This window comes from Macaca nemestrina, chromosome 4 (genome assembly GCF_043159975.1).
Source record: "Macaca nemestrina isolate mMacNem1 chromosome 4, mMacNem.hap1, whole genome shotgun sequence".
Taxonomy (NCBI): Eukaryota; Metazoa; Chordata; class Mammalia; order Primates; family Cercopithecidae; genus Macaca; species Macaca nemestrina.
The window spans coordinates 20,051,123-20,064,090 of NC_092128.1; the positions used below are offsets into that span (position 1 = coordinate 20,051,123).

Below are 12,968 nucleotides of genomic sequence, written 5' to 3' on the forward strand. Positions count from 1 at the left end.
AGTTGGCCTATTGTGGGACCTTGTGATCATGTGAGTTTAATACTCCTTAATAAACTCTTCTGTATATGTATATATGGCTATCCTATTAGTTCTGTCCCTCTAGAGAACCCTGACTAATACAGGTGGTTCCTGGCTCATGGCAGTGTGACTCCCGTCTTGACATGGTGTTCCCTCTGTGTGTGTGCGTGCAAGTTTCCTCTTTTTATAAGGACCGTCGTATTGGGTAGGGGCCCAGCCCTACTTCAGTGTGACTTTATTTTAACTACATCTTTGATGACCCTGTTTCCACATAAGGTCACATCCTGAGGTTCGAGGGTTAGGATTTCAACGTGGGAATTTTGGGGGCACACAATTCAATCCATAATAGTGATATTTAAACTAACATTTGAAGGAGACAAGGGGGCAAGACAAGCAGGTATTGGTGGGGAACGGTGTTTCCAGCAAACGATGTGGCCAGTGCAGAGGCCTTGAGGCAGGAGTGTGCCTGGTGTTGTGAGAGGCAGAGGAGGCCTGTGCACCCAAAACAGAGGGTGGAGGCCAGAGGCAGCAGGCACTCAGGTGTGAAGGGAAGTGGGTGCTGGGGTGGAGGATCATAGAGGGTTTTGATCAGAGGGTGACGTGATGAGACTTACAATGTAAAATTTCTTTTTTTTTTTTTTTTTTGAAGGTTTCAAATGTACTTTATTTCTTCAGTAATGCCATATCTTAATGGGTACACAGTGCTATAATTTGGCATCAATTATGAGCTGTTTTTTAAACAATTCATTATTACACCAGCTGGGATGATTACTGATTTCTCCACTCCTTTGGGGTAACTCTGCCAACAGGGGACAGGTTCCATTCTATTCCGATTTGTGTTGCTACATATGTCCATGTAGCAATACAGAAAGTGGCTCCACCAGCTAATACAGCATTACCGTATTTGTCATGAAAATCAGGTGTACGTTTCTGGTGGCTCTGCCTTGCCATTGTTTGCTGAATGCTTCGAACTTGGAGACGATTTAGTGCGTTTTTGACCAAGGGAAACATCGTGAAGGTGAAGCTAGAACTGCGACAATGGAGCTGCTGCTTTGGTGCAAATTCGTTTCAGGTACCCTTGAACAGACTACAATGTAAAATTTCTTGCACATTCGGTAAAGTCAGGTGGTACAAAGAAGGTGTAAATTAGAACGCAAGGATCACCGCAAATCCTACCAGTCAGACAAGTGCTGTGACATTTTAGTGTCTCTCCTTTCAGACTGTTTTCACAGGTACAGGCGCATACACAGAAAGCAATGGCATCATATTCTACATGTTGTTCGGCAGCTTGCTTTTTTTCGCTTCACACTTTATCACGGAATCTTTAGTTGTCAGGAAATACAGATCCACACCATGATTTTATTCGACGCTGTGGATGTTCCACACTTCATTTATCTGGTTCTCTGTTGATGGGTAATTGTATTGTCTTCAGCTTTCGATATTATAAGAAAATATTGCCGGGCATGGTGACTCACGCCTGTAATCCCAGCACTGGGGGAGGCTGAGGTGGGCAGATGGCTTGAGCCCAGGAGTTCAAGACCAGCCTGGGCAACATGGCAAAACCCCATCTCTACAAAAAATACAAAAATTAGTCTGGCATGGTGGTACGCACCTGTAGTTTGAGGATACAATATCTTTATTGGCTTTTTCCTGATTATAAAAATGATATGCATTCATTGCAATCATTTGTACTTGCTGTTCCCTCTGCCTAGAACTTTCTTATCTCAGATACGATCGACACAGTTGACTCCCCTTCCTTCAGGTCTCTGCTCAAATCTCCTGTTATCAGGGAGGCCGTCCCTAACCCCGATGTAAAAAATTAGCAACCGCCTCCATAATTCCTCTGCTCCTGCCTGCTGAAGGAGGCCAAAGAGGGAAGATCTCTTGAGCCCAGGAGGTTAAGCCTGCAGTGAGCCGAGATTGCACCACTGCACTCCAGCCTGGGCAACAGAGCAAGACCCTGTCTCAAAAAAAAAAAAAAAAAAAAAGGAAAAAAGGAAAAAAACCACTGCTATGAGCATCATCGTGTATACATCTTTACACACTTTTCCAATTACTTCTTAAGATAAATTCTCAGAAATAGACTTGCTGGACTAGGCAGTATGCATGTATTAAATTTTGATGCATATTGCCAAATCGCTCTCTAGAAAGGCTGAAGCAGTCCACATTCTCTCTAGCAATGCATCAGAGTGCCAGCTTGCTTCTCTCCTCCGTAATACAGGCTGTTACCAGTCTTTATTGTCTTTGCCCAACTGATAGGTAAAGAGTGTCTCCATTCAAGGTGCATTTCTCTGATTGTTCATTGGCATTTGGGCCTTTAAATGAGGTTCTCTTTGCACATCTTTCTCTGGTCGTCTCCTGCAGCAGTCTCAAGGCTGAGCTGAGAATAGTAATAATACCCCACAATTATAGAGTGCGTGCTGTGTGCCGAACATTGTGTGAGGAGACGGCACGGTGTCTCTTGTTTAATCTCTGCAGCAGTTGTATGAGGTCGGTACTGTAAGGATCCCCATTTTACAGATGAGGAAAATAAAGCTTAGAGAAGTTCATTGACTTGCTCAAGGTCACACAGCTAGCAAGAGTTTTTCCCACCCTGGGGGTGGGCATGTGCACCCCCAGCCATGGTCTTCTCTGTTCGGGGTCTGGGTTAGAGAATGACTCTGTGGTCTCTCCCGTTGAAGGGCCCACTCACAGGCTTTGCTTGCAGGGCAGAGTGAGCTCTGTGGACAGAGCCACAGTCAGAGCCACCTGTGGCCCCTGGCCAGCTCCCTGTCCCTGTTAGAAGCCCCAGCTGTGAAGTCACACCCTGGCCTAGTCGTCTGGTCACCATGGCCTAGCCCACAGTAGATGCTATTTTAACATTTTAATAATAAAAAAACTCAAAAAGTTAAAATTCCATGATGAGCCATATTCCATTTTCTCCACCAGTGAGGATAATATTTTTCTTAATACTGAGTGACATTTTCTTACCGCATTTCCTCTTTTATCACGTCCTGGATCATTTCCTTGTGGTTTTGATACCATTTTTGCTTTGTGTTGACTCTGCTTTTTTTCTGTTGTTTGTTTCTGACAGCCAAGTGTGTGGTTGTCGTACATCTTCCCTGTTAATTAAGTTAGTGTATACCTCTGGTTTAAAATCAATTTCTTATTTACTTTGAAATTTTGGTGGGAGGAAGTCGATGCCTTAAAATAAGTACCTTGTTCAAAAACTAACCGTTACAGCTGGCTGTCCTACTTCGTTTGTTTTATGTGCCTCTTGAGCCTTTTTGGTTCTTCATAAAACACAGTGTATTAACGCCTTGAGTTCTTGCCTAGATCTGGTATAAAGTTTAACCTTCTGAATACTTCCCAGAAATCCTGAAACTGTTCTATTTTGTTCGTTGTAGTTTAGATTGACTTTACTTATTGACAGCCTTCGGTTCCTCTACTCTGTCTTCCAATTGTATTCAGTCCCCCCGAGAGGAAAACAAGATATACCTGTAGAATGTGTACCCTATCAGTCCGGATAAACCAGCAGTGCTGTGGAAACAGTCTCCAAAACTCAATGGCTTTCCGCGTGTGACTTCTGAGTCTCACTGGCAGATCTTACCTTTCGTCTCTCTCCTGTACCTTTTGCATCTCGTCTGGCTCTGGGACGTGTGCTTGCCTGGATCCTGCTTTTCGTTCTTCCATCATTGTTTTGGGTTTGCCAGTGCCAGAAGGCATGCCTGCAGGCAGACCAGTTGTGTGGTGGTTCCATGCCCACATGTCTGCATGACTCAGCCAACGCTGATGGAGCACTCACAGCCATGTGCTGAGCACCGTGCTGGATGTTGGGATACTAAGAGAAATACGGCAATCAGTCGTGGCCCTCTAGCAACTCCGTCTACAAGGGGAAGTAGTTTTGTACATAAATGACTATCCAGTGGCATGTGAAGGGCTACAGTAGAGGACTGCAGCGATGATACAAAGAGGGCAGTAACTGTTGGTGGATGTAGGACCGCAGAACTGTGGGGAATGTTTGAAGATGGATATGAGATGGAACATTCTTTTAATGCTAAAGGGGAGCCTCATTTCAGTTATCTATTGCGCATAACAAATCACCCCGAAATGGAATGGTTTAAAACAGTAATGGTTTATCATTTCTCATGATTCTGCGGGTCAGGAATTCGGACAGGTCTTGGATGGGTAATTCTCCTGCTCCATGAAACTCAGCTGGGGTCACTGACTTGGCTGCGTTCAGCTGGCTCCAGGACTGGGCTGGAAGGCTGAGGCTGTTTCACATCCCCTCCTATCTTGGTGTTCCACCACATGCCCTCCCTCTCTCTTCCCAGGTGGCCAGCTTGGATTTCCTTATAGTAGGACTTCATGTGGGGCCGCTGGCTTCTAAGGGGAATGAAACAGGAGCTAGCAGCCCTCTTAAGATCCGGGGCTCAAAAGTTGTCTCTGCTGCATTCTGCTGGTGAGAGAAAATCACAAGGCTCGTCTACAAGGGGCAGGAGGAAATAGGGCTACCCATTGATGGGTGGTGAAATAGCATAGACATTGACATTGATGGTGGTTGTCTTTGGAGATTAGGAGCTATCATAAGCACAAAATGTTTGAAGGTAATGGAGAGAAAAGATAGAATTACTTGAGAAAGCTCTCAGAGAAGACTAGGATAAATGATCATCATAATAGACATAATAGGTAACTAAAATTTAATGTGCGCTTATGTCAGGCATTCTTCTAGGGAGTTGCTATGTATTAATTGTATCAAGCCATTTAATCCTGATAACCCTATCCAGTACAATTATAAGGAGATGAAGTAACTCACCTTAGGTCACATAGCTGATAACTGAGAGAGGAGAGATTCACACTCCAGTGCATCCTTGCACAGGGAGAATGGCGCCTCTTCCACTGAGACAGGTGGGAACGGGGAGTGATGGCTACAGGTTTGGGTGCATGCAGGTAAGGGGGCGGGAGAACGATGCTATTGAGGAAGTTGATGTCTGGTAGCTTTTTTCTTTATTTCTTCTTTTCTTTTTTTAAGAGACAGGGCCTCTATCTGTCACCTAGGCTGGAGTGCAGTGGCATGATCATCTCTCACTGCAGGCTTGAACCCCTGAGATCAAGCAGTTCTCCTGCCTCAGCCTCCCAAAGTGCTGGGACTACAGGCATGAGCCACTGTGCCTGGCTACATTTTTCTTTTTGATGGTGGCATGGTCATCACTTAAGTGAGATAGGGCAGGAGCAGGTCAGTTTCCATGAAAAAAGTAGTTTATAATTATAGTATCTGTGGATCACAGAAGAAGGAACAGAGCAGGAGGCTGTGAAAGGACTGTTGAGTGGGCCAGGCCTGGGGGAGGTGAGGACCTTTTGTGTACAGCAGCAGCCTCCCGTGGTCCCTGTTGAGGGGGTGATAGCCTCGTATTGGGGTAGGGAAAGCGCATCATGGGGCCGATCCCAAAGTGGCTCTCTCAGCCCACAGTAGGAGTCTAATAGATCTATTTTCTGCCCAGCTGCTGTGTTTGCCTCAGTCCCACAACACTTCCCCCAGTAGCTTTCAAAATGCAGCGTTTCCGTCATAGACTTCAAAAGAAGAACGCCAAGATCTCCTGGCGTGGAGCCTGCCTATGTACTTTGACCTTTAATTGGGTGCCTTCCAAGTGCCAAACTTCAAGTCTTGAGACTGCTCCGAGGACAACAGGAGCAACTTAGAATGAGATTTTAACCACCCAGTGTGTGCCTAGAGGAGACCCCACTCTGGTGGGCAAGAGGATGTGGGCATTGACCGTCACCCAGATCCCAGTGAGGGACAGATGGCTCCTGCTCCTTGGGCTGTACTGTCTGATGGCCTGCAAGGGGCCCTTCCGTCAGAACTGCACAGGGAGAGGCTATGAGGCCATGGGGGAAGGACACATTTAGTGTCCCATTCGTCTCTTTTCATGGCTCACATTGTGTGGAGTTTGCAGTGCTTTTAGAATTTCCGAGCATTCTCATCATTTATGTTCCTGGAGACTTTGCTTCATAATAGTTTGATCTCTTTGGAAAATCCAGAAGACACTACCACATGTGTTTCTAGTCCTACAGAGCCTTAGAAAGTGTTTCTTGAGAAAAGCACGTGCAATATGGAAAGAGCAGCCTTACTCCCAGTGGCTGCAGATACACTTCTGTGAGGTGCCTGCCGTGGCAGCCTGGGCTCCAGCCTGGCGTGTCTGGGAGGTTCAGCCCTTTGCTGGTGTTGGAAACATTTTAGCATGTATTTAAAAATTTTTTATTTTTGTGGCTGGGCACAGTCACTCATGCCTGTAATCCCAGCACTTTGGGAGGCTGAGGCAGGTGGATCACCTGAGGTTAGGAGTTTGAGACCAGCCTGGCCAACATGGTGAAACCCCGTCTCTACTAAAAATACAAAACAGCCAGGCATAGTGTTGACTGCCCGTAATCCCAGCTACTTGGGAGGCTGAGGCAGTAGTGTCGCTTGAACCTGGGAGGCGGAGGTTTCAGTGAGCTGAGGTAGTGCCACTGCACTCCAGCCAGGATGATAGAGTGAGACATCATCTCAAAATAAATAAACACATAAATACATAAAATAAAATTTATTTTTGTAGAGATGAGGTCTCACTATGTTGCCCAGGCTGGTCTCAAACTCCTGGCCTCAAGTGATCCTCCTGCCTCAGCCTCCCAGAGTGCTAGGATGATAGGTGTAAGCCACTGTGCCCAGCCTAGTGTATATTTTTTGACACAGTATTTACACTATCACCTCTGCTCCAGGGCACAAATTCTGTTTCTTCTGGACCTCAGTGGCCCGGTCAGCCTTTGACCAGTTGGAGTTCGGTTGTCACTCTAATTCCTGTTTGATTCACCCTATGTTGGAGTAATTTTTTGACACATTTCAGAGCTTGTTCGTGTTAAGGGACCAGTAGTCTGTCTTTTGCTTTCCAGTCCTGGGAATGGACCTGATCCCACACAGGTGTGACATTTGGCATTGAAAATTGTTAGGCTTTGAGAGAGCTGTTTAAAGAGGGGTCGGGTGGGATTAAGAGGCATAGTTGCTCTCTGATGCTCACAAATGAAGTTAGGTTTACACCTTTTGCCCCAGCAGTTTCGCTCTTAGGAATGTATCAAGTTATACCTCTTTGACAGTTAAATCTGCTTACATTTATAAAGAGATTTGTGAATGGATCTTCTAATCCAGAAAAAAGTAATGTTTCTAACTTAATGTAAATTTAAATAAATTCTAATTATGACCAAACTTTCCAGACATATTTCGTGCTGAAATAATTGATAACCAACAGTCAGAGTTAAAAATGATCATAACAAAGTTGACATTTTTCTCCATTCGTAAAATGTGGGTTAGGTTATTTGCAGGCTTTTTCTGGGAAATAAACATAAAGACCCTTTGTCCTATGCAGGTTGGGCCGCTGTGCCATAAACCCGCACTCCCTTTTTCTAATGATGGGAGCCCCGTTAGCGTCATCTTTTTATTCCACAATGTCCAACACAATGTACTGCGTGAGAGATGAATGCATGTATGTGTAGACAAATGGTACTTTCCCTAGTTGTGTATGGTCATGATATGTGGTATTATTTAAGTCTTGATGTTTAGTTGATTGTCAAGAGGGAATGAATTAATATACAGCAGATTTTTAGAATTGTATTAAGGTCATTTGGTTAAAAAAGGATGTGTGCGAACTTTTGTTTCAGCACTGTGGGAGGCAGAGGCAGGCGGATCATTTGAAGTCAGGAGTTTGAGACCAGCTTGGCCAACATGGTGAATCCCCGTCTCTACTAAAAATATAAAAATTAGCCAGATGTGGTGGCGGCTGCCTGCAATCCCAGCTACTCGGGGGGCTGAGGCAGGAGAATCACTTGAATCTGGGAGGTGGATGTTGCAGTGAGCCGAGATTGTGCCACTGCACTTCAGCCTGGGTGAAGACAGTGGGATAGTAATATGCTAAACCGGGGGAGAGAAAGAGATTTAAATGACAGTCCCAGGCAAGGCTGTCATCATGGGATGTATGTGAGACTGTTAAGCTCCTGAGTCATAGAACTTTTCAGCTGGGAAGTTATATAAATATTCATATATGTGTCAGTTTCCACTTCTGTGGCCCTGACGAGATGCCTCAGGGCCTGCAGTTTGGGGATCCAGGCTGTAGGAGTTGAAGACTGTTCCTTTAGGGCATAGCCAACAGGATGAATTTCAGCCTTTTAGTCATTCTGTTTGAGATTCAAATTTTTGGGAGAGAGCCTGGGGCTTGGGATAGTTGCCCATCCCTTGGTCAGGAGAGAATGAGCATCCTGAGTGACGGATCCTGTGGATCCGGTGCCATGGTGGAAGGAGTGTACCCGAGGCAAGACTGGGGTGGGGGTGGGCGCCAGGCAGGCTGAACCTGCAGATGTCCCCTCTTGTGGCCCACGCCTGTGAGTCACATGCCCACTTATGCTCAGCATACACACGCAGGCACATGCATAATTATTAACGTGCATATATCCAGAGGATGACAGTCGTGCAAAGACAAGGAAAGACAAATATGTATTCACAGACATTGTCACAGGAAAATACAAACATAGATGCATGAGTACAAGCGTATAGGTTAACAGCAATATATGCAGAGATGCACATACAAGGAAATGTGTGCATGAATACAGACACAATGACTCATGAGTCTGCACCCATAGCGAAATGCAAGGTTGCTTGGAGAGGAAGGAAGGCTGAGTAGAAGAAGTGGACAAAGAGAGAATAAGGGACAGCAGAGATAAGGAGGTGGCAGCAAATGACCCTGGGACACCAGTTGGGTCCACAGGTACATGTTTTTAGGAAAGTTGGCTGGGTGCAGTGGCTCACACCTGTAATTTCAGCACTTTGGGAGTCTGAGGTGGGCAGATCACCTGAGGTCAGGAGTTTGAGACAAGCCTGGCCAATGTGGCGAAACCTGTCTCTACTAAAAATACAAAAATTAGCTGGGTATCATGGCATGAACCTGTAGTCCCAGCTACTCGGGAGGCTGAGGCAGGAGAATTGCTTGAACCCAGGAGGCAGAGGTTGCAGTGAACCAAGACCATGAGACCATTCCACTGTACTCCAGCCTGGGCCAAAGAGTGAGACTTCATCCCCCCCAAAAAAAAGAAGAAGAAGAAGAAAGTAGTAGCCCAAGATTTAGGATTTGACTTGGGGTTTCTGTTTGTTCCCTTGTTGCTGGGCCCTCGGCTCAGTTCTTTGCCAGTGTGTTCACTAAGTTCGCTTGATTAGGACCGTGTGGTGCCTCACATGGCAGTGTCTCTGGTTTGTTCAGTCCTTGTTTTTCTTGATCTGCAACAGCCTCCTCTCGCCTCTCCTGCCTCATTGCCTGTCTCTTCCGTTACCATATTGCTCTGGCAGTATGGTCATTCCCCATATGGGGAACTGCGTTGAACTGTTTTATGCCCCTGTGTCTTTGCACATGCTGTTCTTTCTGCGTGGAATGCACTTCTCTTCCTCATTTGCTTGATTCCGTACCTCCCTCAGGAAGACTTCTAGAAATCCCAGAATGGTTTGGATGCTCATTGTCCCTGCGCGTCCCTATTGTAACTCCTACCACTGTGTTATGATTGTTCCTAACTAGCTTTTTGAAGACAGAGATTGTGCCTTATTCACTCTTAAAGTCCCCCCACCTAGCACTGGGCCTGGCAGAGAGTAGGCCCTCAGTAAATGTTGGTTGAATCATTAAGTGGGTGGGCGTAGAAAGGAATGCTTTTATGAGTTAACAATTTAATAGGTAAATGATTATATGAATGATTGAATAGAATCAATAGCAACTTGGTGTATTAGTCCGTTTTCACACTGCTGATAAAGACATACCTGAGACTGGGTAATTTATAAAGAAAAAGACATTTAATAGACTCACAGTTTCATGTGGCTGGGGAGGCCTCACAATCATGGCGGAAGGTGAGAGGCATGTCTTACATGGCGGCAGACAAGAGAATGACAGCAAAGCGAAATGAGTTTCCCCTATAAAACCATCAGGTCTTGCAGGACTTATTCACTCCCGCGAGAACAGTATGGAGGAAACCACCCCCACGATTCAGTGATCTCCACCGGGTTCCTCCCACAACACATGGGAATTATGGGAGCTACAATTCAAGATGAGATTGGGTGGGGACACAACCAAACCGTATCACTTGTTTTTTTTTTTTTTTTTTTTGAGACGGAGTCTCACGCTGTTGCCCAGGCTGGAGTGCAGTGGCGCGATCTCGGCTCACTGCAAGCTCCGCCTCCCGGGTTCCCGCCATTCTCCTGCCTCAGCCTCCTGAGTAGCTGGGACTACAGGCGCCCGCCACCGCGCCCGGCTAATTTTTTGTATTTTTAGTAGAGACGGGGTTTCACTGTGGTCTCGATCTCCTGACCTTGTGATCCGCCCGCCTCGGCCTCCCAAAGTGCTGGGATTACAGGCTTGAGCCACCGCGCCCGGCCACCGTATCACTTGTTGAATTCAGTACTGTGGCTTCTCCCTGGACTTGTAAGCTGCTTCGTAAAGCTGGGCTTCTTTTTATCTTTCTCTGCCCCTTAGCTGCTTTCTCCTGAATCCTAACTCAGAATGCCTTTTCACACCTTCTCTCGTTTCTTGAAGACCATAACCACTCTCTTGGCTTCAGGAGTCACCTCCATGTGGTTGAACCTGGAACTACATCTTCATCCCAGACCTGTTCCATGAACTAAATCCCTGTGGGTGATTAGCTGTCATTTTAAACCCAGTGCTGGCTTTGGGAGGCCAAGGCAAGTGGATCACTTGAGGTCGGGAGTTCAAGACCAGCCTGGCCAACATAGTGAAAACCTGTCTCTACTAAAAATACAAAAATTAGCTCAGTATGGTGGTGCACACCTGTAGTCCCACCTATTTGGGAGGCTGAGGCAGGAGAATTGCCTCAACCCGGGAGGTGGAGATTGTAGTGAGCTGAGATCGCACCACTCCACTGCAGCCTGGGCGACAGAGCCACACTCCGTCTCAAACCGCCTCCCCCAAAACAGAAAACCCTCAGTGCTGTCAGTGCCTGAGTTCCCTGCGTGTTGATTCCCTCTCTGTTGGGATAAAAAGAGTTTTGTCTCTAATTATAAATGATCCTCATTTGTAGGTACTTTGGAAAGTACAGAAGTATATTTAGTAGAAAATAATCATCTTTATTTCTGCCAATAACAATAGCTATTACATAAACAGTTTGATATGCATCTTCCTAGTGTTTCAAAATATGTATACAAGACTTCACTTTTTTCATAAAATGGGATCATGCTATGTATACAATTTACATCTTGCAGTTTTCATTGTATTGTAAACATTTTCATGCCGTGATATACTTTCACCCTGCTGTGCCATCATCACCACCATCCATCTCCACGACACTTTTCATCCTGCAAAATAGAACCTCTGTACCCACAAGCAGCTCCTCATTTCCCCTCTCCCCCATCCCCTGGCAACCACCCTTCTACTTTCTGTCTCTATGAATTTGACTCCTCTAGGTACCTCCTATGAATGGAATCATCTGGTATTTCTTTTTGTGCCTCGAGCTACACTCATGTTGTAGCGCATGTCGGAATTTCCTTCCTTTTTGAGGCTGAGTGATATTCCACTGTGGGTATGTGCCGCCGGTTGTTTATTCATTCATCAGCCAGTGGACAGTTGGTGAGTTGCTTCTGCCTGTTGGCTATTGTGAATTACAGTGATTTATTGTTCACTTCTGTTTTTAATACCAGACCGTGGACAGTGGGGGTCAGGGACAGTGTTTGACTCACCTCTGTTTCCTCGAAATCTGAATCTTCCTCTCTGGCACATAGTAGTACACCGATCGGTGTTTGAATGAAGACATAGCAGAGTCCTTAGAGGGTGCTTCAGAGGAGGGCTGTGTGTGGGGGGACTTAATCCGAGGCCTGCTGCTCTCTGTGGTGCCAGCAGCCTCTTGGGCAGTGTGGCTTGCATGCCCCAGGACGTTACTGTCTCCCTATCCCCCTTATCCTCAGTCCGTGGGTTCCCCTTCCAAATACCCCTCACATCTGCTGCTTTTCTTTCCCTGCCTTCTCTTTGGTCCTCCCCACCTCATCTGAGATCATTCAGTTTCTTCTGCAGTATGGGAATCTTCCTGCAGTTCTTGCACAAGCACCCTTCTCTTGAAGCTTCAGTTGCTCTGAGTGGGCCAGGTACCTCTCCAGGAGCGGCAGAGGCTTCCGTGAGCCTGGAGGGTGGTCTGAGACAACATCCAGAGGGGTGACCCAAGTGGAAAACTGCCTGTGGCATTGTTGGGAGGGGGTGCCACGGAGGCGGAGGAATTATCTGACAGACAAGGAGGAGGAACCAGGCCTTTTTGGCCAGAGAACAGGAGCCTGAGGAGTTCTCCCAGGCTATTGTAGAGAGCCTGCCCTTTGGCAGGGGGTAGCTGTTAAGGATGCCAGGTTGTTCGATAAAATCCATGCTGCCTAGTTTGGCAGTTCTGGTCTTCTGTAGTCTAACCCCAGTACCCACCCAATCTCCATTGTGTCCCTGCAGGAATGGCCTACACTACGATGTAGCCAAGCCCCGTGAGGCCTTCTCTTCTTTCTTTAATATCTGACTTATGCTCTTTTCCCCAAAGGGAGTGCCTGACCAGGTTCCTCAATTTTCTAAATTCTGGCCATGTTCAGAGCAAAATTTAGCTCTTATTTTTACCAAGAGAATTAAATTGCACGAATGCACTCTGCTTCATATTCTTTCAGCAATTTCTGTCTACCACTGTATATTTATTTGCTGTTGTTAGAAGCCAATTTTTATTATTAATCTAACTTTTGGTGCATATGTCCTTTCTCCTTAAATAGCTTACTAGCCCCTTGCTAACATTTTGCACCTAGAAATATTACTGTTGATTACTAAACATAATATTTCATTGAAACTAAGATGCCATCAGTAGTGTGATGCACCATTTATTTTCTGTACTTTTGTGAAAGATTGTGAAGAAAAAATACTGCCATTTAAACCATATGCACC

General features: G+C 45.9%; 2 protein-coding genes across 5 annotated transcripts in view; one reads left to right on the plus strand and one right to left on the minus strand.

Moving 5' to 3' along the window:
• The window catches only part of LOC105471308 (KIAA1549 ortholog), a 201,853-nt gene that overhangs the window by 15,551 nt on the left and 173,334 nt on the right, over positions 1 to 12,968 (plus strand). The gene's annotated exons all lie outside the window — the stretch shown is intronic.
• LOC105471304 (cytochrome c oxidase subunit 7B, mitochondrial) lies at positions 747 to 1,099 on the minus strand. The gene has a single exon (XM_011723712.3). It carries the CDS (start codon positions 1,027 to 1,029, stop codon positions 787 to 789), a length of 243 nt encoding a protein of 80 aa, XP_011722014.1. The 5' UTR covers positions 1,030 to 1,099; the 3' UTR covers positions 747 to 786.

Coding starts and splice junctions, on each gene's coding strand:
- LOC105471304 (XM_011723712.3), bottom strand. CDS start 1,029: ATGTTTCCCTTGGTCAAAAACGCACTAAATCGTCTCCAAGTTCGAAGC.